General features: G+C 53.6%; 1 protein-coding gene, 1 non-coding gene and 1 pseudogene across 2 annotated transcripts in view; 1 reads left to right on the top strand and 2 right to left on the bottom strand.

Annotated features, from left to right (window-relative positions):
• Window positions 1-21,949, top strand: part of LOC106882182 (succinate dehydrogenase [ubiquinone] flavoprotein subunit, mitochondrial) — a 55,763-nt gene that overhangs the window by 17,267 nt on the left and 16,547 nt on the right. The window contains exons 4-8 of the mRNA XM_052971309.2: window positions 1,201-1,344; window positions 3,002-3,166; window positions 3,966-4,114; window positions 4,682-4,806; window positions 5,973-6,141. Of these exons, the coding sequence (XP_052827269.1) occupies window positions 1,201-1,344; window positions 3,002-3,166; window positions 3,966-4,114; window positions 4,682-4,806; window positions 5,973-6,141 (752 nt within the window). The remainder of the gene's footprint in view (window positions 1-1,200; window positions 1,345-3,001; window positions 3,167-3,965; window positions 4,115-4,681; window positions 4,807-5,972; window positions 6,142-21,949) is intronic.
• On the bottom strand, window positions 10,921-20,842 carry LOC149133779 (large subunit ribosomal RNA; annotated as a pseudogene).
• LOC149133778 (5.8S ribosomal RNA) lies at window positions 21,327-21,485 on the bottom strand. Its single transcript, XR_016243520.1, has one exon. It is a non-coding gene; the product is annotated as a 5.8S ribosomal RNA (ribosomal RNA).

Genomic DNA, 21,949 nt, shown 5'->3' with positions numbered 1-21,949 from the left:
CCAAGGTGTCATGCAATGATACTGAATCTGGATTAAGGCGGCGAGCTGGCAGAAACGTTAGCACAGCGGGCAAAATGCTTAGCGGTATTTTGTCTGTCTTTATGCTCTGAGTTCAAATTCAGCCGAGGTCGACTTTGTCTTTCATCCTTTCGGGGTCAATAAATTAAGTACCAGTTGCATACTGAGGTTGATCTAATCAATTGGCACCCTCCCCAAAAGTTCGGGCCTTGTGCCTAGAGTAGAGAAGGATACTGACTCTGGAACCATGTGGTTGGGAAGCAAGCTTCTTACCACACAGCCACGCCTGTACCTATTATTAGCTTGTTTGGAAACAAGTGAGAGTTGGTGATAGGAAGGGCATCCAACCATAGAAAATTTGCCTCAATAAACTCCATCTGACCCATGCAAGCATGGAAAAATAGTGTTCATTTTAGAATTGAAAACTATCCAATCAAATTGACAGCTGTTTCTTGTTGTAATTGCCTGTTCTTTTACAGTGACTGTAGTTAAGCACTATCAAGTTTTGTTAATAGTTTGATAGGTAACTGCTTGGTAAACCCAGTTGTTATAAGCATCTATTTATGAGTGCGGGCATGGCAGTGTGGTTAAGAAGTTTGATTTGCAGTCACTTAGATCCAGGTTCTGTCTTACTTGGGCAGATGTTTTCTACCATAACCTAGTGTTAACCCAAGCCTTGTAAGTGAAATTAAGTAGATAAAAATTGCTTCAAAAAGCTTGTTAGTTTTGTCTGGGATCTCCTCTGTTGTAATAATTTGGGCCAGGACTGAGGATGACTCAGTTTTTTACTTTCTGTGCTTTGCTTTCTATTGTTTCATCTATACGCCCTACCAGTTTTGGAAGCTTTATAACAGTCATGGGCACTGTACTGCACTTCTCTGACTAAACCATTAAATAAGACAATAATGGATCTTAAAGTGTTAATAATGATGACGATGATGATTATGGTACTGAAAATCAATCAATGTTCTAATGGAACATCCACATTTAAGTGGGGTAATCTATGATAATCTGACAGTGCTACTAATATTTAATATATACCACATTTCCAGGCATCAAGAATGCTACTCTGTTGTAAATACTTTTTCTTGGTCACAATAATGGTAGACACCAACATTTTATTTTTGGTGGAGCTTTGATTATTAAGATTGCTAATTACTTGCACTGTTATATCAATTCTAGGGAGGTATCAATGCTGCTCTTGGTAACATGGAAGAGGATGACTGGCGTTACCATTTCTATGACACAGTGAAAGGATCAGATTGGCTTGGAGATCAAGATGCTATCAGCTACATGTGTGAAGAGGCACCCAAAGCTGTCATTGAGGTAAGTGTTTCCTCATTTTCTTCTCTTCCCATTCACTTGATTGAGATGGTCAACTCACCATCCAGTCTTGTACTGTTTTTCATTCCTTCATATTATCATAGAATTTTTCTTCCCTTCTTTATGAATTACCATATTACTGAGAGTAATGTAGAACAACAAACCCTAAAAACCTAATCTGCCTCTAGTGATCAAGTGTCCATCATTGACAAGACCAATCAAGGCCAAAATCATGTGGTCTGGTGGTCTCGGCATTGGAGGTAGCTGGGATTTATCGCTCCACTAGCGATATAAACAAGAGTGCATTTTGCACCAAAAAGCCTATATAAGAATTTCTCTCGTAGTAACTACTGCACTATACTTTGTTCTAATGGAACATCCACATTTAGGTGGGGATAAATATTATCTCTCAGTGTTAATACTGCCTCTGCCACTAATATCATCGTTTAACGTCCGCTTTCCATGCTAGCATGGGTTGGACGATTTGACTGAAGACTGGTGAACCAAGTGGTTACACCAGGCGCCAATCTGATTTGGCAGAGTTTCTACAGCTGGATGCCCTTCCTAATGCCAACCACTCCGAGAGTGTAGTGGGTGCTTTTACGTGCCACCGGCACGAAGTCCAGTCAGGCGGTACTGGCAACGGCCATGCTCAAAATGGTGTATTTTATGTGCCACCTGCACAGGAGCCAGTCCAGCGGCACTAGCAACGACCTTGCTCGAATGATTTTCTAATGTGCCAGTAAGGCAACGCTGGTAACGATCACGCTCAAATGGTGCTATATACAGGCCACAAGCACGGAAGCCACAACTTGAACCTACACTTCATTTCACGTTGCTCCATTCCAATCAGCTGGCAAAAATGAATAATCCTGTGATGGACGAGTGTTCTGCCCAGGTGGGGAGTATATACACCATGAAACTGGGAAACCAGCCCTTATGAGTCAGCATGACTCAAGGTAACTAACTATGTTTTTTTACTCATTGATATCTCAAAGCTACGAGATAATGCATGATTAATTCAAAACAATGTGAATAAATAAGCATTACATTTGACAAAGCAATCTGACTGCTAAAGGGTTAAAACTGTTTCCTACCTACCATTCCCCCATCTCCTGCTCCCACATACACTTCTGAAAGCCCACACCCCTTCACCCAGCCATCCACATTTCTAGTTCTCCTGTCCCAGCATACTTCTGCTCACCTCATACTTTGAGGTGACACCTGGACTTGCAGTTTCTACAGTTCATTCATACTCCTTCTCCTAAGGGTGAGTAGCCATCTCACTCCTGTACAAGAACCCTGTTTTCCCCTCACCCTAATCTCCTCACATAAATGCTGCCCCCACTCTCCCCATTCGGGTTTTGTAGTCTTGTGAGCTGCATGGCAACCTTACTAGTATCAGTGGCATGAACAATGCACCCAGTGCACTCTGCAAAGTGGTGGTGTTGGCAAGGGCATTCAACCATAGAGACCATGCAGATACTGGAGCACAATGCAGTCCTTGGACTCACCAGATCCTCTCGAACTGTTCAACCCATGCCAGCATGGAACATGAACATTAAATGATGATGATGATGATTTCATGTTTTCTCCTATTTTTGACAAATTTCTGTGACTTTTCTTTTTTCCTTTGTCTTTTCCTTTTGGTTCTGTTTAGCTGGAAAACTATGGTATGCCTTTCAGTCGTTTGGAAAATGGCAAAATATATCAACGTGCATTTGGTGGTCAGAGTTTGAAATATGGGAAAGGAGGTCAAGCACATCGCTGTTGTTGTGTTGCTGACAGAACTGGCCATTCATTGCTGCATACTTTATATGGAAGGGTAAGTGGAGATGTTCTTTAACTGTGTCTTTTGTTTGTCTGTCTTCTCTTTCTGCTTCTCTTTTATTTGCTGTTCTCTTCCCCTTATTTTTTGCTCTCTCTCTCTCTCGATGTGTAGCTGTCTCCTGTTTCTTTACCCTTGTTTCTCACTCTTCCTTATCTCTCCCTTTCTCATAACCCATGACGTGGCTGTAAAACTTGCTCTGTGTAAGCATTCGACTTGTTTGGGCATGCTTACGTTAAAAAACATCTCAAAATAAATATGGTAATGAAAGGGTAGCTCTCTTGTCTATTACAAAATTTTCAGAACCAGTAGTTGTATGTTAATTGATGTTACCCTGTTGAAATTATTGCTTTCCATTGTATTCTGCACTTGAACAATAAAATCACATGAATTTGTTTTTTTTCTGTCTTTAATTTGAGTAAAGGAAAATAAACAGTGCAAGCAAAACTATTAGCATAGACAGATATATTTAACCCTTTTGATACCAACTCCCTCTTGGTCGCCCTGGGTTCTGTGGTACAAATTATTTTAAAAGTAATCTAATTATTGAAATTTCATGTTAATTTACTTTCAAAAAAATCAGCTTAATAATGACAAATTATTTTACAAAATTCTTCATTATGTTTGAAATTAATTGAAATAAAGACGTATTTCAACAGAAATATAGTATCAAAAGGGTTAAGAAAACTTTGTTTCAAAACATGTAACCAAGTTTAAAAAAAAAACAACATAATTATTTATACATTACATAAATATGTGAACTTAGTTGATATATTCTTCTTTTTTTTGTCTTTAGTCCCTTATGTATGAGACACAGTACTTTATTGAATATTTTGCACTGGATTTGATTATGGAAGATGGCGAGTGCCGAGGCGTGATTGCACTTTGTCTGGAAGATGGTTCTATTCATCGAATCCGTGCCAAGAACACAGTCATTGCAACCGGGTAAGCATTGGAATCATGATAGCTATTTACAATCTTCCTCTGCAAATTTGAATTTATTTATTTATTTTTTTTCTGTATTTCAAGTTTCATTTTAAAAACAAGTACTACATATGTTTTACTGCTAACATATTTAGTAGGAAGATGTAAAGTGTTGATTAGACTGTGGTCACCCTGCCCTACTGTCCCAGACCATATTAAACACATTTGCCAATCATTCTTCTCCAGAGTTTCAACTCTCAAAAATTCAGTTCTCAACCTTTTCTACCAATGTTTGTTTTGTTTTGTTTACTACATATGTCAACTAAGAGGCATTCTAACTTGATGTCCTAGGACTTCCTTATCAGTTATATCCTTTCTTTTTAAGACAGTAGGGTGTGTTTCAAAGAAGATTTGGCTGATACATTTAGGAAGTTGATTGGCCACACAGCAACTTCATAGTTGACTCAGTTATTGATACTTTTGTTGTATAATGTTATTTGTATTTTGAAGACGTATGAATAATTATTTTAGCTGTAAAGAAATGTCTTGATTTTGTTTATTTGTTTTGAACTGCACTCTTCTTTTCAGTGGTTATGGAAGAACTTATTTCTCCTGTACATCGGCCCATACCTGTACTGGGGATGGTACTGCAATGGTCAACAGAGCTGGTCTGTGCAATGAAGATTTGGAGTTTATTCAGTTTCACCCTACTGGTAGGTCTACCCATAACGTTTTTGTATGTTCCATATGTCAACTCGTATGGGGCACAGGATTAAAATTTCCGTTTTTAATCTTAATGCCAGAAGAGCTAAGAGTGAGGTGTATAGCATAGAGTGAGCAACAAAGATTTGGACTTTCACCCCACAAATGTCTGCTATGATCTATGTGTGTGCTTTTAGGTACCAAATGCCTATATAAGAGGATCTTTCAAAGCTAATGATGCAGTATTCAGTGTTCTAACAAGACATCCATGTTAAGTTGGATGTAAATATTACTTTTTGGTGTAAATATTGCTTCCGTAGCTAATAATTAATTTTTAGTAAGCCTACTGGTTATTTGTGACATCAGCGTCTGAAAAGATGCTGTTATTCTATACATCGTAGCAGCATGATTTGACTGGTATGCAGTGACCAGATGCTTCCCTCTGACGATTTTAAGTAGAATGAAATTATGTGATATGGGAATTCTGGCATCCATGACAGACAGTCTATGTATGTGCTTTATTGCACCATGTTCCTATATGAGAGTGAAGGCACATAGCTCAGTGGTTAGAGCATCGGGCTCATAATCATAAGGTGAGTTTGATTCCTGGCCTGGCCTGGGCTGTGTGTTGTGTTCTTGAGCAAAACACTTTTTTTCATGTTGCTCCAGGTCACTTAGCTGTAGAAATGAGCTGTGGTGTGGAGAGAAGAGGCTGGTATGCATGTGTGACTGCTAGTCTTCCATAAGCAACCTTGCCTAGACTTGTGCCTTGCAGGGTAACCTTTTAGGTGCAATCCCATGGTCATTCATGACTGAAGGGAGTCTTTACTCTTCTTATTTAAACTAAAAAATGTCAGATGCTACTCTGATAGTTTACTTGCTATATAATATCTTAATTCTATAGACATCTTGGTAATCTGAGATAATTCTAAATATACAAGACAAGATCACCTCATTTTGAAGTACAATTGATTATGTCAGACCTTGAACCTGACTATTTTGATGTTAGAAAGATGGTGAGCAAAGTGAACATCCTGGTCAGATATAAACTCCGAATGCAGTGGAATGTAACTAAATATTTGTAATGCCATTTTTTTTGGGGGGGGGTGTGAACTCTATCAATTCTGCCATGTATCTTTCTTCTAGAGTAATAATAATCGTGAATGATTCTTTTAAGGTATTTATGGTGCTGGCTGCCTCATCACTGAAGGATGCCGTGGAGAAGGTGGCTATCTGATTAATGGAGAAGGTGAACGTTTTATGGAACGCTATGCTCCAAATGCCAAAGATCTTGCTTCTCGTGATGTTGTATCTCGTGCCATGACAATTGAAATTCGTGAAGGCAGGTGAGTATTCTGTGCTCAAATGTTATTTAATACATGTTGTCAGCAGTGAGTATAGACAGGCACGGCTTGTGGTAAAGACATTTGCTTTGCAATGTTGTATTTTGGGGTTTGATTCTACCATTTGGTATCTTGGGTAAGTGTACACTACTACGGCCTTGGGTTGCAGACATGGTTGCGTGGTCAAGAAGTTCATTTTGCAAATTGTTTCAGATGGTGCTAGTGCCGCGTAAAAATCACTGATGGTACCACATAAAAAGCACTGGTGGTGGTGTCATGTAAAAAGCACTTGTGCTGGTACTACATGAAAAGCACCCAATACACCCTATAAAATGATTGGCGTTAGGAAGGGCAGCCAGCTGTAAGAAACCAAGCCAAAACAGATTATGGAACCTGGTGTGACTCCTGGCCTTGCCAGCTCCTGTTAGTCTGTCCAACCTAAGCCAGTATAGAAATTGTGTTAAATGATGATGATGATGTGTTCAATCACACTGCCTGACACCATCAGCAAATATCTGATACCATAGTCTTGACTCAACCAAAGCTTTTTTCAGTGAAATTTGGTAAACCAGAGCTGTGGTTGACTTGATCTCTTGCCTAGTTTAGCGCCACCATTTGGTGCTTGGATATCTTTAGTGGATTCTATTCTGCTGCAAACATTCAGACTGGGTTTCTAGTCTGAGAATGACTTCTTTCTTCTTATCAGTGATGGAGCCTGATCACTGATTATCGTTTTATCGTTCACTTGTTCAGTCATTAGTCTGTGGCCCTGCTGGAGCACTGCTTTGAGGAATTTTAGTCGAATGAATCGACCCCAGTACTAATATTTTTTAAGCTTGGTACTTATTCTATTGGTCTCTTTTTGCCAAAACACAGATACAAAACACCACACACACACAAGGCTGTAATAGAAGACACTTGCCCAAGATGCCACGCAGTGGGATTGAATCCAGAACCATGTGGTTGGGAAGCAAATTTCTTACCACGCCAAAAAAGTATGTCTCTATGGTTAAGTTTTGCTGGATTCTGAGTTCAAAACCAATGTGTGGTATATAGGGTAAGAGACTTGAACCATATCTTTGGGTCGACCAAATCCTTGAAGTGTCTCGAGACGAAATTAGTCCTCCAATTTCTCACTCTCAACTTCTAATGTTCTTGCGATTAAATCACAATGGACGACTAAATGTTTGCTATTAAAGCACAAAAATAAAAGTTTTATTTTCAAGTTTTTATCTATGCAAGGGAGGCTACTCCAATCCTCGTATTTTAAAATTACCTCCCTTGTTTTCGTTATTATTTCCTATGGTCATTGACGAACCTCTTCTCGGTTGATTGGCGTATTGGATTCAGTTTCATCGTCATCGTCGTCATTTAACGTCCATGTTCCAAGCTGGCATGGGTTAGACGATTTGACAGGGATCCATTAATCCAAGAACTGCATTGTGCTCCAGTGTCTGCTTTGCATATTTTGTACAGTTAAATGCCATTCCCAATGCCAGGGCGCCTTTTTTTTTTTTTGTGCCATGGGCATTAATGAGGCCTATGCAGCTTGCAAGTCTACAAATCCAGGGTAAGAGTGAGGAGTGCTGCGCCCTTATGTTAGAAAGGGGTTAAGAGATGAGAAAAGGGGTTGGCGTATATTAGGCTCTTGTAGCAGAGCTACATGGCAACTTGGATTTAGGAGAAAGTGTGAGGATGAGCTAGATGAGGTGTACAGGTGGTACCTCAGGTAGGAAGAGTTGTAATGGGCGGAGGTTTGCAAGAGCCGGCGGTTCGGCTGCGGCCGTCCGCCGCCGAGGCGTCCGCATTCTCTTTGCTCGCTCACAATCGCTTCCTTCTCGCTGCCGCCACGACTCGCTCGGCCTGCTGCTTCTGCTTCTTCATCTTCATCTTCTTCCTTCTCGTCCGCCTTGGCGGCCGCGTGGCTCGTATCGCAGCCGACGCGTCGGCCTTTCCATCTCGCCGGCGGCAGTCCGCCGCCGAGGCGTCCGCATTCTTTTTGCTCGCTCCCAATTGCTTCCTTCACGTCCGCCTAGGCCGCACACACTCCCGGCCGACAGCGCTTTTGATCGCAAACTCACGGGTACGGTACCGGCCGCGTGGCTCCTATCGCAGCCGACACGTCGGCCTTTCCGTCGCGGTGCCGGCGGTTCGGCGGCGGCAGTCCGCCGCCGAGGCGTCGCTCTCAATTCGGCCTCTTCCGATCGGCTCTGCGGGTACGCGGCGGCGCCCGGCCGGCCGGCCGCCCGTCTGCCCTTCAATCGGCTGCGGTTCGGGGTGCGGGTCATAGGGTACGACCGTCCGATCGACGACTACCCTACATAGTAGTCTGGACCCCCTTGGGGTATGAGGGTCACCTAGAGCCTGACTATTCCGCCGGGCCCCGACCCGCAAACTTGCGAATCGGGCCCCGTCACGGGTACGGTAGCGGCCGCGTGGCTCGTATCGCAGCCGACACGTCGGCCTTTCCATCGAGCCGGCGGTTCGGCGGCGGCAGTCCGCCGCCGAGGCGTCCGCATTCTCTTTACTCGCTGCCAATCGCTTCCCTCTCGCTGCCGCTTGCTGCTGCTTCTTCCTCTTCTTCTTTCTCGTCCGCCTTGGCCGCCGTGTAACACACACACACAGACACACACACTCCCGGCCGACAGCGCTTTCGATCGCCAACTTACGGGTACGCTACCGGCCGCGTGGCTCGTAAGGCAGCCGATACGTAGGCCTTTCCATCGCACTGGCGGTTCGGCTGCGGCCGTCCGCCGCCGAGGTGTCCGCATTCTCTTTGCTCGCTCAAAATCGCTTCCTTCTCGCTGCCGCCACGACTCGCTCGGCCTGCTGCTTCGGCTTCTTCATCTTCTTCCTTCTCGTCCGCCTTGGCGGCCCGTATCGCAGCCGACACGTCGGCCCTTCCATCTCGCCGGCGGCAGTCCGCCGCCGAGGCGTCCGCATTCTTTTTGCTCGCTCCCAATCGCTTCCTTCTCGTCCGCCTAGGCCGCCGCCTAGGCCGCACACACTCCCGGCCGACAGCGCTTTCGATCGCAAACTCACGGGTACGGTACCGGCCGCGTGGCTCGTATAGCAGCCGACACGTCGGCCTTTCCATCGCGGTGCCGGCGGTTCGGCGGCGGCAGTCCGCTGCCCAGGCGTCGCTCTCAATTCGGCCTCTTCCGATCGGCTCAGCGGGTACGCGGCGGCGCCCGGCCGGCCAGCCGCCGGCCGACCGTCTGCCTTTCAATCAGCTGCGGTTCGGGGTGCGGGTCATAGGGTACGACCGTCCGATCGACGACTACCCTACATAGTAGTCTGGACCCCCTTGGGGTATGAGGGTCACCTAGAGCCTGACTATTCCGCCGGGCCCCGACCCGTAAACTCGCGAATCGGGCCCCGTCACGGGTACGGTAGCGGCCGCGGCCGCGTGGCTCGTGTCGCAGCCGACACGTCGGCCTTTCCATCGAGCCGGCGGTTCGGCGCCGGCAGTCCGCCGCCGAGGCGTCCGCATTCTCTTTGCTCGCTCCCAATCGCTTCCCTCTCGCTGCCGCCTGCTTCTTCTTCTTTCTCGTCCGCCTTGGCCGCCGTGTAACACACACACACAGACACACACACACTCTCGGCCGACAGCGCTTTCGATCGCCAACTCACGGGTACGCTACCGGCCGCGTGGCTCGTATGGCAGACGACACATCGGCCTTTCCATCGCGGTGCCGGCGGTTCGGCTCCGGCCGTCCGCCGCCGAGGCGTCCGCATTCTCTTTGCTCGCTCACAATCGCTTCCTTCTCGCTCGGCCTGCTTCTTCTTTCTCGTCCGCCTAGGCCGCCTTAGTGTGACACACACAGACACACACACACTCCCGGCCGACAGCGCTTTCGATTGCAAACTCACGGGTACGGTACCGGCCGCGTGGCTCGTATGGCAGCCGACACGTCGTCGGCCTTTTCATAGCGCCGGCGGCCGACCGCCGCCGAGGCGTCCGCATTCTCTTTGCTTGCTCCCGATCGCTGCCTCCACTACTCGCTCGGCCTGTTCCTTCTTTCTCGTCCGCCTAGGGCGCCGCGTGGCACACACAGACACTCCCGTCCGACAGCGCTTTCGATCGCAAACTCGCTTTCGATTGAAACCTGAGGTTCGCCGGCGGAAACACGCCGGCAGACCCGTCTATCCGCCGCTCTCGATCGTCTCAGCGAGTACGCGGTGGCGACCGGCACACGGTCTCGCTCGATGCAATCGGTTCCCGGTTTGTCGTGTTGGTGCGCGTCTCTTCAGAGTAAAAAGAAAGAAAGAAAGCGAGAAAATCCGCCTCTACTGAAATGCGACGATGGATGACACACGCCCCGACACCGGTCTCGCACTTATCAGCGTTCTTTTTCTACTACTCGCCCCCAGCGGCGACCTAAGGAAATGCACTCTGACGACTTGCTCGCCCCGGCGGCGGCCGCGCCGTGCCGTGCCGTGCCGTGCCGTGCCGTGCGCTCTCGTATCTGCGTTACCTTTCTTCCGTTCGTCTTCGTCTTCGTCTTCGTCGCCTCGATCGCTATTTTTCCTTTCCGTCCTTCTTTCGTTTTCGCCGACGACAAACCATTAAGCCGCGCTTCCTCTCTCGGTCTCGAAAGGGCTCAATAGATCGCAGTGTGGTATCTGCACTACTAAGCACGTTACTCCGAACGGCAGCGGCAAGTCAAGGGATGATCCCTTTCACCGTTTCTCTCGTCGTCTCGCAATAAAAGAAAGGGAAAGGATACGCGGCGGCTGCAGAAGCAGCCACGTAGACGAGGAGATTGCCGCCTCGAAAGGGCGGATCGTGTCGTTCGCGAGAAGAGACTCAATAGATCGCAGTGTGGTAGCTGCTCTACTAAGCACGTCACTCCGAACGGCAAGTCGAGTCGTATGCAAGCGATCCTTTTCGTCTCGATCTCTTCGAACAAGTCGTGGGGGAGCGGGACGTCGGCGACGACTTCGCGAGCGGCCGGACGTAAAGACCGACCGCTTTTCCACCGCCACAAACGTCCCGAAATGGCAATTCCGCCGGCGACGCTGCCGCTCGCCGCACGTGAATACGACGGGCGGTTGGCGAACGCCGAGCTAAGGCATGCGCCTTGAGGTTGAGACGCTTTTGGAAAACAACTCGGGTCCGGTTACGGTTCCGGCTTAGAGGCGTTCAGCCGTTATCGCTCAGAGGCAGCCTGGCACCACCGCTCTATCGAGCGAGCGCGCAAACCGTTGCTCTGATCCCGCGGTTCCTCTCGTACTGGACGGGATAGCCGTAGCCGAGTTGACGTTGCCGGCGCAACCACCTAAGGCCGCAAGAGCCGAAAGAAGAAGAAGAAGAAGAAGCGTAGACGGCTCCGGAAGCGCACTGAGGTGCACAACCATAGACCGAACTCCGCCGCCTCAACCCCTGATCGCTCGCGACACGGGGCGCCGCGTACGCGCGATGCATCGGTAGGATAAAACTAACCTGTCTCACGACGGTCTAAACCCAGCTCACGTTCCCTGTTAGTGGGTGAACAATCCAACGCTTTGCGAATTCTGCTTCGCAATGATAGGAAGAGCCGACATCGAAGGATCAAAAAGCGACGTCGCTGCGAACGCTTGGCCGCCACAAGCCAGTTATCCCTGTGGTAACTTTTCTGACACCTCTCGGCGGACGCATAGCTCGCCGCTGTTCGGAAAGGATCGATGGGCCACGCTTTCGCGGTCCGTATTCGTACTGAAAATCGAGATCGAGCGAGCTTTTGCCCTTTTGCTCGACGTGTGGTTTCCGTCCACGCTGAGCTCGCCTTGGGACACCTGCGTTACCGTTTGACAGACGTACCGCCCCAGTCAAACTCCCCGACCGACACTGTTCTCGACTAAGGGTCGCGCATCGGCTGCGCCGGCGCCCGCGAAGGCGCTCGACATGCACCGCGCGCTTCGCACCAGATAATGAACCACCGCTCGGCGACGGCCCGATCCCTTCTCCATCGAGTGAGCGAGGAAACTACGGAAGTGGCGGTTTTTCATCGTCGCAAACGCGTGCGACACCCTGGCGCGACCGAAACCGACCGGCTGACGACAACGAAGACGCACCACCGGACAACAACGGCGACGGCCACCGGTACCGGCAGCCGGCGCGCAGGGCAACGCGAATGCTACCGCCTATGCTACGCCTACCGTGTGCCCTCACAAAACCGGACTAGAGTCAAGCTCAACAGGGTCTTCTTTCCCCGCCGATCCATCCAAGCCCGTTCCCTTGGCTGTGGTTTCGCTAGACAGTAGATAGGGACAGTGGGAATCTCGTTGATCCGTTCATGCGCGTCACTAATTAGATGACGAGGCATTTGGCTACCCGTATTTGCTTTCGCAATCTTTCCCTGTTAATTTTACGTGGGCGGTCCCACAGCACTCGCCAAATAGCAACGATTTGGATCAAATACCTGTCTCAGCCGAGGGTAATGTGCGCACTAGGTGCACACGGTGACGATAGCCGGTGCCGTGTTTTTATAGTGGATACGGTTCCACGACGTCATGGGGCCCCTACGGCTCTCGGGGCCGACAGGGGTTTCGAATGGGCCTTTTGCGGAATAGCCGACATAGGCTGGCGGATCAGCGACTTACGTTACGCTCCCGTCCCCGGATGGGGGCGGGCCACTGTCCCCGCCGACCGATCGTACGGCCAATGACGGCTGCCCGCCTCAGAGTGACTGGGTAGGAAACAAGGGACGGGTCCAGTCAGTACCCGACCCCCGCCCTGCGATGGAGCTGCAGGGATATGGAGCTCACTGTACACACAACAAGCTACAGGACTGGAGAAGTGTCCAACGATTGCCGCTTGATGGTGAAGCGACCACGACCACATAATCGACCGGCGAGACTGAGAAATAGGGACCAGGTAACCGAAGAACATGGAAGCCAATATAGAGAGACACTGCGCTGACGAAGTTACGAACCACAAGCGACCAGATCCGAGTATCACTAGGCCTATCCGACACGGCGAGACCGAGTACATCGAATACCAACAGCCACGCGGCGCCTCCGCGCGCCTTGCCCCCTTATAAGGATCCCGAGCGAGCCCCGGGGAACCATGGTCAGAACCCGCCGGATGGAACTGGCAGTTAACTCTAGAAGCGACGACGATGCCCGTGCCAGAGGGGATTATTGCCCACACTCTCGCTGTGGACGAATGTTAGGACACGCCCCTTGATCCACCCTCATGGATCAGTCCTTAAGCATGCTGTACGTGCAAAGCATCGCAGTTCTGCTCAGCAGCTTCTTAAACGACCTGTCCGAAATGTGCAAGGAACTCAATGCCCTATCAGCCTCACGGCTCCATGTGCGCAGGCCCCGACTGGGCAACCAAACACCCGTACCGGCACGCCTAGCTCCCTCCCGAGGAGGGAGATCAGCGGTCGGTATTTCCTCTCCTTCTCCCGGGCTGCATCGCGCAGCGCCGTACCCTGCTCATATCGGACCGTAACGTCTATTATCACAACCTCGTCAGAATTGCGAAACACCAGGTCGGGTATTAACCTGGCTCCTGATACGCGGTAAACCGGCTCCCAGCCGGTCACCCAACCGTAACGCTCTGCCTCTCTTGCCACCAGCCGGCATATTCGTGCGTGCCTGGCCATCCTTTGCTTTTTAAGGCGCAGGCATTGGCCACTGATGTGGGAGATCGTCTCGGAAGCGCTGCCGCATCGCCGGCAGGTGTTATCGCCGCGGCCTCCTCGGGTGAGGCATTCGCGAGTGGGAAACGTATTGGTGCGCATCTTGAGTATACCCAAGTAGCACTCCTCGGATATCCCACCCGGTCGCGACATCCAGCTGTTGCCGATCGGGTCGGACTTGAAGACGGCCGCACATACCCCCTGGATGGGCTGGGACGCCCATCTCACAGCGTGCGGGAATCGGACATCGGGGGCATACGGGCCGTCGTCAGGCCCGACAGATGGAAGATCGAACAAGGCGGACAGTTCGTCATTCCGTTGGGCGAGGTTGGCGGACCTCGCTAACTCGCGTACGGTTTCGTAAGGGGAACCAAGCAGACGTAGATTCCGGCGAATCACGTTTTTGGGTATCGCCCGTGCCAGTTGGCACAGACTCAACCCCCCATCTCTTCTGGCGGCGTAAAGGAAGCTAGTAGAAGTCATCTCCGGAAGATGCAGAATCCTTCGTGTACCCGTGCGCACGACTGCGTCGAGTCTCTCGAGTTCGGCTTTAGCAGGCATCACCTGCGTCAGCCCGTAAAGGAGGCTGGGCAAGTAGTACTGCTGCAGCAGGAGGAACTTTTGCCGAGGCTTCAGTGGGGACCGGATTATCTTATCGATGCACCGCGACACACATTCCACCGACGATCCGCGGTTCCGATACGTCCACGGGTTGATTGTGACACCGAGGTAGGATACTTCCTCGTCCGGTTCGACTCTAGGTAGCGGACACCCGTCGAGAGTAGGCGGAGAGGACGTGTTGACGAGGAACGATTTCCCCCAACCCTTTATGGAGAACCAGGCGCATTTGGAGACGTTGATGGCGAGGCCTACCGCGTGGTAGAACTCGGAGCAGATGGCGAGAAGGCTCTGTAGCCCCCGGGCAGACCCGGAAACTAGTACCATGTCGTCCGCATACGCCAGGCCCGCCAAAGCAACCCCGTCTACATGTAAACCGAGGCTACTGGGTAGAGCATCCAGCAGCGGATCGGTCGCGATGTTGAAGAGGAGGGGCGAGAGAGCGTCGCCTTGTCGAACCCCCGCTTTATCTCTATGGGCTCGCTACATGTGGCTCCAACCGTGAATCTAGTCGTACACCCGTCGTACAACCCTTTTACTAGACCAACCAGGTGTTCGTGGTAACCTAACCTTCTCATGCCCGCAAAAACGAGGGAATGCGAGACAGTGTCAAAGGCTTTGGCCAGGTCGAGAAAGGCGACTTCTATCCGTGGGATTCGCGATTGTCCTGACTGTACCCCTCTGGAGCGGTCCAGCAGCCGGCGGAGCAGGAAGGTGTTTTCGCTACATCCGTCCGACTTGATGAAGCCGCGTTGCGCGGGATTGAGGGGTGTCGCCCTGAGCATCCGGGCGGCTAGCTGTTTCGTGTACAAACGATATACCACGGAGCAGATCGTAAGCGGCCGCCAGTTCGACAGGTCGTTCGGGCTGCCCGCCTTCTTGCGAAGGAGGACTGACCTGCCTTGCAACAGGACTTTCGGTACGCGTCCAGTCAGGAGTGAACAGTTAAAAACATTGGCTAGGATCGAAGGGTCGACCGACCTGACCTCACGAGGCGTCAGGCCATCAGGGCCGGCGGCGGAGGCCGGATTAATGCGCCGGCGAGCGATCTTGATCTCCTCCAAAGTGAACGGACGCAAGATGGGCACGTTGTCCACCAAGGAGGAGGCCGGATAGGCGCTTAAATCGACCTCTGGCCCTGGTCGGGAGAGCCTGTCCCTGTAGAGCTCCTCTACTTCGGGCATCGGGACGGGGCACTGACCCTCCAAATCTTCACCAAGAATTGCTGCCATGAGCCGCTTCCTATTCAAAGCGTATAAACGCTGGTATCGAGCGTATTGCTGCATTCTCGCTCGTCGGTGTTTTGGTGCCGTCGAGGCACCTGCCGTATCTCTACGTTTCGTCTTGTTGCGGGCATCCACACGGCGCGAATCCATGAAGCTTACCCAATCCTCAACACATCTCTCAAAAGCGTCCCAGCACGCATCCGAGGCGTCGTCATAGAGGGCCAGGAGGCACTCACCGAAGACAGACACCCAACGGGTGTGTCCCGGGGACACAGCATTGCCAAATTGCTCCCGCCAGTCCGTGACTGCGGGTTGTTCTTCACTACTAACAGGCATACTACGCGTAGGTTCGGGTATCGGCAGAGCCCCTTCTCGCTCGCGGGCTCGACGTTCTGCACGTTTCAAGTCTGAACGCTTGTCACGAATCTGCTTCAGCGTCTTGTCCGGAAGTAGGGGGGCCACAGCCACAGCGATCCTTTTGCACCCGGCCTCGAGCAACTCCTTTTCCTTCTCACGGAGGATTGTCACCTCCTCCTTTGTCCAACAACCCCGTGACGTCCGCCCCGTCGTCCGCGCGAGTTGCGCACGCTGTTCTCGCTTGCGTGCTATTTCTTCCCTGCGACGTTCTATCCTGTGCCTATTCGCCTGCACAGGGTGTTTGTGTCGTAGGTGAAGTGAAAGGCCTACAGCCCAGCGGAAGGCCCGGCTGCACCCGTCACACTTAAAAGGCAGTTGCTGGGGGTCGGGATCGGCAGGACCAGTGTTCCCCGAACACTTCGCGACGTGACATCTGATCGAGTGAAGGTGGCCGCTCTCTCGGCCACAGCGTATGCATTTGTACGCAGGCTTACGGTTATGCCTGTTGAGTACATGTAGCCCCCATTCCATGGGGCTAGAGAAGTGTCTGGGACAGAGCGGGCATAACAAGGAGATCGACGTACATGGAATCACCATGGTGAACGCATCGGCCGGCGGTTGGCAGGCCACGCCACCATCGCCAGCCACCCCAACGGGCGATCCGTCCTCATCAAAGCGAGGGGGAACGGAAGCGGGGAGGCCGGAGAGGGCAACATGGTCAGCCGTGAGGTCCGGCGGGAGTTGTTCGCCGCGGAGAACCAACGTGTGGGACGCACACTCCAGGAAAAAACGGCCCGGCATGTCTCGTATAACAGTGAGCGACTTATAGCCGCTATACGCCGACGGCTGGGAATCACCGTCGGCTGTCCTAATCGGGGGGTCAACAAGATTACGCCAAGGCAGGCATGACCCTGTACCTACCCTGGGGGGAAGTAGCTCTTCGCCACGCCGTGAGTGGTTTCCACGGCGCGACTGACCACGGGGCCCTTCCCGGGACCCCGAGACCACCAGTTTATCGGCGCCTGGCTGCCGTATGTCGATGTGGTTTTGTTGTAACATTCATCTTCTTTCGGCATTCCTCCGTGAAACTAAGACGGCAACCCAGACGGACTGCTAGCACACCCCGACCCTCATGGCACGCGAGAGGGCTGCCCCTAGGAGTGGCGAAGACCGGTCCGTATGCACTCCGTCCTTTGTATCGCCCCAGAATCAGCGGCGTCTCCCACCGTATCGGATCTGCCAGGGAGATTAGGCCGCTTTTCGTTTGTCCAATGCAATGCAACCAATTCGGCATGGTTGAACCTACCAGTGTAGCCCAGACTACACAGCACGACATAGCCCGCATTACGAACGTAAGCTCTCTTGCCACGACAAGGCAACGACCCGTCCTTAAGAGAGTCATAGTTACTCCCGCCGTTTACCCGCGCTTGGTTGAATTTCTTCACTTTGACATTCAGAGCACTGGGCAGAAATCACATCGCGTCTGTGCGGCTTGGCCGGCTACGCGATGCTCTGTTTTAATTAGACAGTCGGATTCCCCCGGTCCGTACCAGTTCCGAGTCGACCGTTCGCCGCCGGCCGCGCGTCGCGGTGCAACGACCGCACGACCCCATGCAAGGCGGGAACAGAGGGCCGCGAGCACCGACGCGACGGCGAGCCCAAAGCCGTGTCGCTCCACGGCGTCACGGGTGTGGAGCCGTGTTGTTCGCGCCCACTGCGCCCCGTATGAGACCGCCGCGCGCCGACATGCGACGGCGGCCTGACCGCGCGTCGGGAGGCGCGGAACGCCGACGCGAGAGAAGGCCGCGCGTGCGAGAGGAGGAGGAGGAGGAGGACCGACGCGGCGACAACCACTGCTTTCCGCCGCGAGGACGCGACGTGCAGACGACTATGCCGTACGCGACCGACCGACCGACTTTCCTACCCGACGAAGCCGCCAACTCCCGTTGACCGAAGGCGCGACCGCACACCGACGCGAAGCGAGTTGCCTGCCGCCACGGAAGGCGGCGCAAACGACGGCCGGAAAGGCGCCCGAGATGCCGAGTCCGACGCCAACGCTACAGCCCAGTACCGATCCTCTGCTTCGCGTGCAGACGTGTTCCGGCGCCCGCTGCAGCAGCGCGACGCCGAGCGAACGGCGAAGCAACCGCCGCGCGGGAGCGCAGCGACACGCACGGCCCGACCGACCCGGTCCTCGGAGCCAATCCTTCTTCCGAAAGTACGGGTCCATTTTGCCGACTTCCCTTACCTACATTGGCGCTATCGACGAGAGGCTGTACACCTTGGAGACCTGCTGCGGATGGTGGGTACGGACCGACTCGAGAGCTGCGAATCGTTACGGACCCGGATTTTCCAGGGCCGCCGAGAGCGCACCGGACGCCGCCCGAGACGCGGCGCTCTACAGGTACCATATCCGTATCTCCGGACGAGCCGATTCCACGGACGCGGTCCTTTACGAAGAAGAGAGAACTCTTCCCGGGGTTCCCGGCAACGTCTCCGGGCTCGCTTGCGTTGCCGCTGCTTCGCCCGACCGCCGGCTTCGACGACAAACGCGCTGCTAGGAGCGGCGCGCCGCGTTCCCACCGCCGGACGAGCACTCTCCGAGTTCGGGTTCGGGAATATTAACCCGATTCCCTTTCGATGCGAGGCCGGCCGCATCTGCTGCTGCTATTATATTTGCTACAACCGCTTTCGTGACGGATCCGGCGCCTTTCGTGGAAGCTTTCGCCCGCTTCTTAGGACCGACTGACCCGTGCTCGACCGCCGTTGGCACGGAACCCTTCTCCACTTCGGTCTTCGAAGGTCTCGTTCGAATATTTGCTACTACCACCGAGATCTGCACCCGCGGTCGGCTTCACCCGGGCTCGCGCCCGCGGCTTCCATGCACGCCGCGGCGCCCTCCTACTCGACCGGGCATCGGAAAGTCGCCTCGCCGGCGATCGCGCAACCTGTCGCCCGGCCGGTCCGGCATCGGTCGCTCGCTCCAGCGCCATCCATTTTCGGGGCCGGTCGATTCGGCAGGTAAGTTGTTACACACTCCTGAGCGGATTCCGACTTCCGTGGCCACCGTCCTGCTGTCTATATCGACCGACACCCTTTTGGGGATCTAATGGGCGAAGCGTAGGGCACATTAGCCGGACGTTCGGTTCATCCCACATCACCAGTTCTGCTTACCAAAAGTGGCCCACTTGGCACCGTGCATTCATCGCAAGAAACGCGCAAAATAATAAAATCATTATTCCCAACGATTCGTAAACGGCCGCCTCCGTTCGGGAGAGGAGTAGCGGCCCGTTTCGCCCGTTCCGAGTTCGAGAGTAGATCGAGGCCGTCAACGTCCCCGGGGCCTCCAGTCGTTCGCTTTACCGGACGGAATTGCGTGTCGTTCTCCTGCTGGCGCCAGCTATCCTGAGGGAAACTTCGGAGGGAACCAGCGACTAGACGGCTCGATTGGTCTTTCGCCCCTACACCCGGTTCCGACGATCGATTTGCACGACCGGGCGTGGATCGCCATCTTTCGGGTCCCCGGCCGCCTGCTACACCTGAGTCGGAGCGGGAACGCGCGCTTTCGAGCGCGAACGCGCGGGCCCGACCCAGGAACGATGCTTCGAAACGCCGCGTGTTACAAAAAAGAAGCGAGCCGCCGCCACCACCACCGCTGATGCTGCAACAACCGACGAGATTAGACGACGGTGGCAGCAACTGCGGCGGCTGCTGCGACAGCGGCCCAACTCCCTTCCCCAGAGCGGCGACATGTCACGTTCTCGCTTTCGCTGTGCCGTCGGAGTTCGCAAAGTGAAAGGCTCCAACGACTCGCAGTCGACTGGGACTCCTCGGTCCGTGTTTCAAGACGGGTCGGGTAGGTTGCCGATGCTCGTCGCTGACCGGCAGCAGCGGGCGGCTTTTCGGGCGATCCCGCCGACTCCTCCAACAACCACCGCTCCTGCTGCTGTAGCACCACGCGCAAAGACGAGGAGCAAGTAGAAGAAGAAGGAGCAGGCGGGCGGCCGCGTCGCTTTCGCGACTCGCTGCGTCGTGAGTGCTGAGGGCGAGGTGCGTTAGCCCGTCTCCGTCGGTTAGCCGTGCCTGCGCTTTCGTGGAGCGACGGGCCCGGTCGAGAGAAGCGCGTGGATCCCGACGCCGGTCGGTCCCCGCGTGAACGGGTTCCGGACGCGGAGGCGCTCGTCTGCGACCTGCGGACCCTGCGCGCCTACCGGCCCGACGGGAACGGGTCGCGACGACGGATCGGAGGGGAAGTGCGTCCGATGCCGGCGCCACGGAAATCGAGCGCCGACGAGGCGGCAGACGACCGCCCGCGGAAACGAGCGGCCGCTATCGACGCGTTCGTCGGCGACGACGACGCCTTAGCAGGCGGGGGTGAAAGTGGCAGCGGACTGAGTCCCCTCGCGATCGCGGTGAGCGGTCCTACCCGTTTACCCCTGGGCGGTTTCACGGTCTCTTGAACTCTCTCTCAAAAGTTCTTTTCAACTTTCCCTCGCGGTACTTGTCGGCTATCGGACTCGTCCCCGTATTTAGCCTTGGATGGAGCTTACCACCCGCTTTGGGCTGCGTTCCCAAGCAACCCGACTCTCGGGCCGAAAAGAAACACCGCCGATCGCCGCCGGCTCCGAATGGGCCTGGCACCCGCTCTGGGCAGCCCCGATCGAGGGGACTCCGAACCTAGCCGGGCGAAACGATCGACCGTGTACGACCCTTGCGCCACAGCTCTCGACGACCGGCGCGGCCGACGAGATTCGGCGTTCGGCTTCTCCCGGTTCACTCGCCGTTACTTAGGGAATCCCGGTTGGTTTCTTTTCCTCCGCTTAGCGATATGCTTAAGTTCGGCGGGTAGTCTCGTCCGAGTCGAGGGCAGCATTAGCTTAGAAAAAAAAAAAGTCGTCGCTGCGGCAAACCGCATTTGATTCGTCGTCGTCGTCGTCGTCGGCCGGCACGAACGCTCGCAAACGAGATCCACAGAGCGAACACCGACCGAAGATGTAGAAGGCTGCGGCGGCGGCGGCAACGGCCGCCACGGAGTAATAAGAGGAGGCAACGACGGCGAGGGCGGCAGGCAGAAGAGTGCGCACGAACGGCGGACGGTGCGTTCCCTGCTGCTACTGCACATGTCGGCCGCTCCGTGGCAGGTGTCGCAGCGATGACGGTCTGGCATTGCGGGAGACGGAGGATCGAGTGGCGCGCGCTCGCTAGTCGGGCCGGAAGCAGAAGCAGTAGCGAGAACGAAAGGCGAGCTGTTCACGCTGCCCGCCCGCTTCCCCGGCGCGCGCCCTTTCCTGCGACTCCCGACTCCCCGCCGCTGCTGCTGCTGCAACGGCGGACGGCTTTTTCGTGTCGTGACCGCCTCTCGACCGGACGGCGCCCCGGGACGATGGGATCCCGCGGCCGCAATGTGCGTTCGAGGTGTCGATGTTCACTGAGTCCTGCAATTCGCATCAGTTCACGCGGATAGCCGCGCTCTTCATCGACGGACGAGCCGAGTGATCCCCCGTCCAGGGTTTCGGTATTTGCTACTACTACTACTACTACTACTACTACTAGTGACTGACAACCGCCTACCGGCACTGCTGCTGCTGCTGCTGGCCGACGCGGGGGCGAGGAAAGGAAGGAAGACGAGAGAGATATTGAGGTTCGTGGAGCCGCAAAGCGTGCAGCACCGTCGGCCTAGCGCACTGTATTCGGGCGGACGCAGGCTGGGTGAAAACTGCGCGGTCGGCAGCTGCTACTGCTACAGCAGAGAGAGAAGGAAGCATAACGACAGCGGAAACGATTTGCGGGCTTCGTTCACCGCTGATGACGCCGCTTCTACTTGCTCGTTGCTCGTTGCTCGGCTGAGGCTGCACTGTTAGAGGGCCGACGAATGCGAGGGGGCCCGGCTGCGGCTTACGAAACCGGCTGGATGGCGCCGGAAAGGTGAGGAGGACGAGAAGCAGGAGACGGAGGAGCGGAGCAGGGCTGCTGTTG

Source organism: Octopus bimaculoides, chromosome 10, assembly GCF_046866305.1.
Source record: "Octopus bimaculoides isolate indiv1 chromosome 10, ASM4686630v1, whole genome shotgun sequence".
NCBI lineage: Eukaryota > Metazoa > Mollusca > Cephalopoda > Octopoda > Octopodidae > Octopus > Octopus bimaculoides.
Note: the sequence above shows the minus strand (reverse complement) of the source record. Positions and strands in the feature narration are given on the sequence as shown.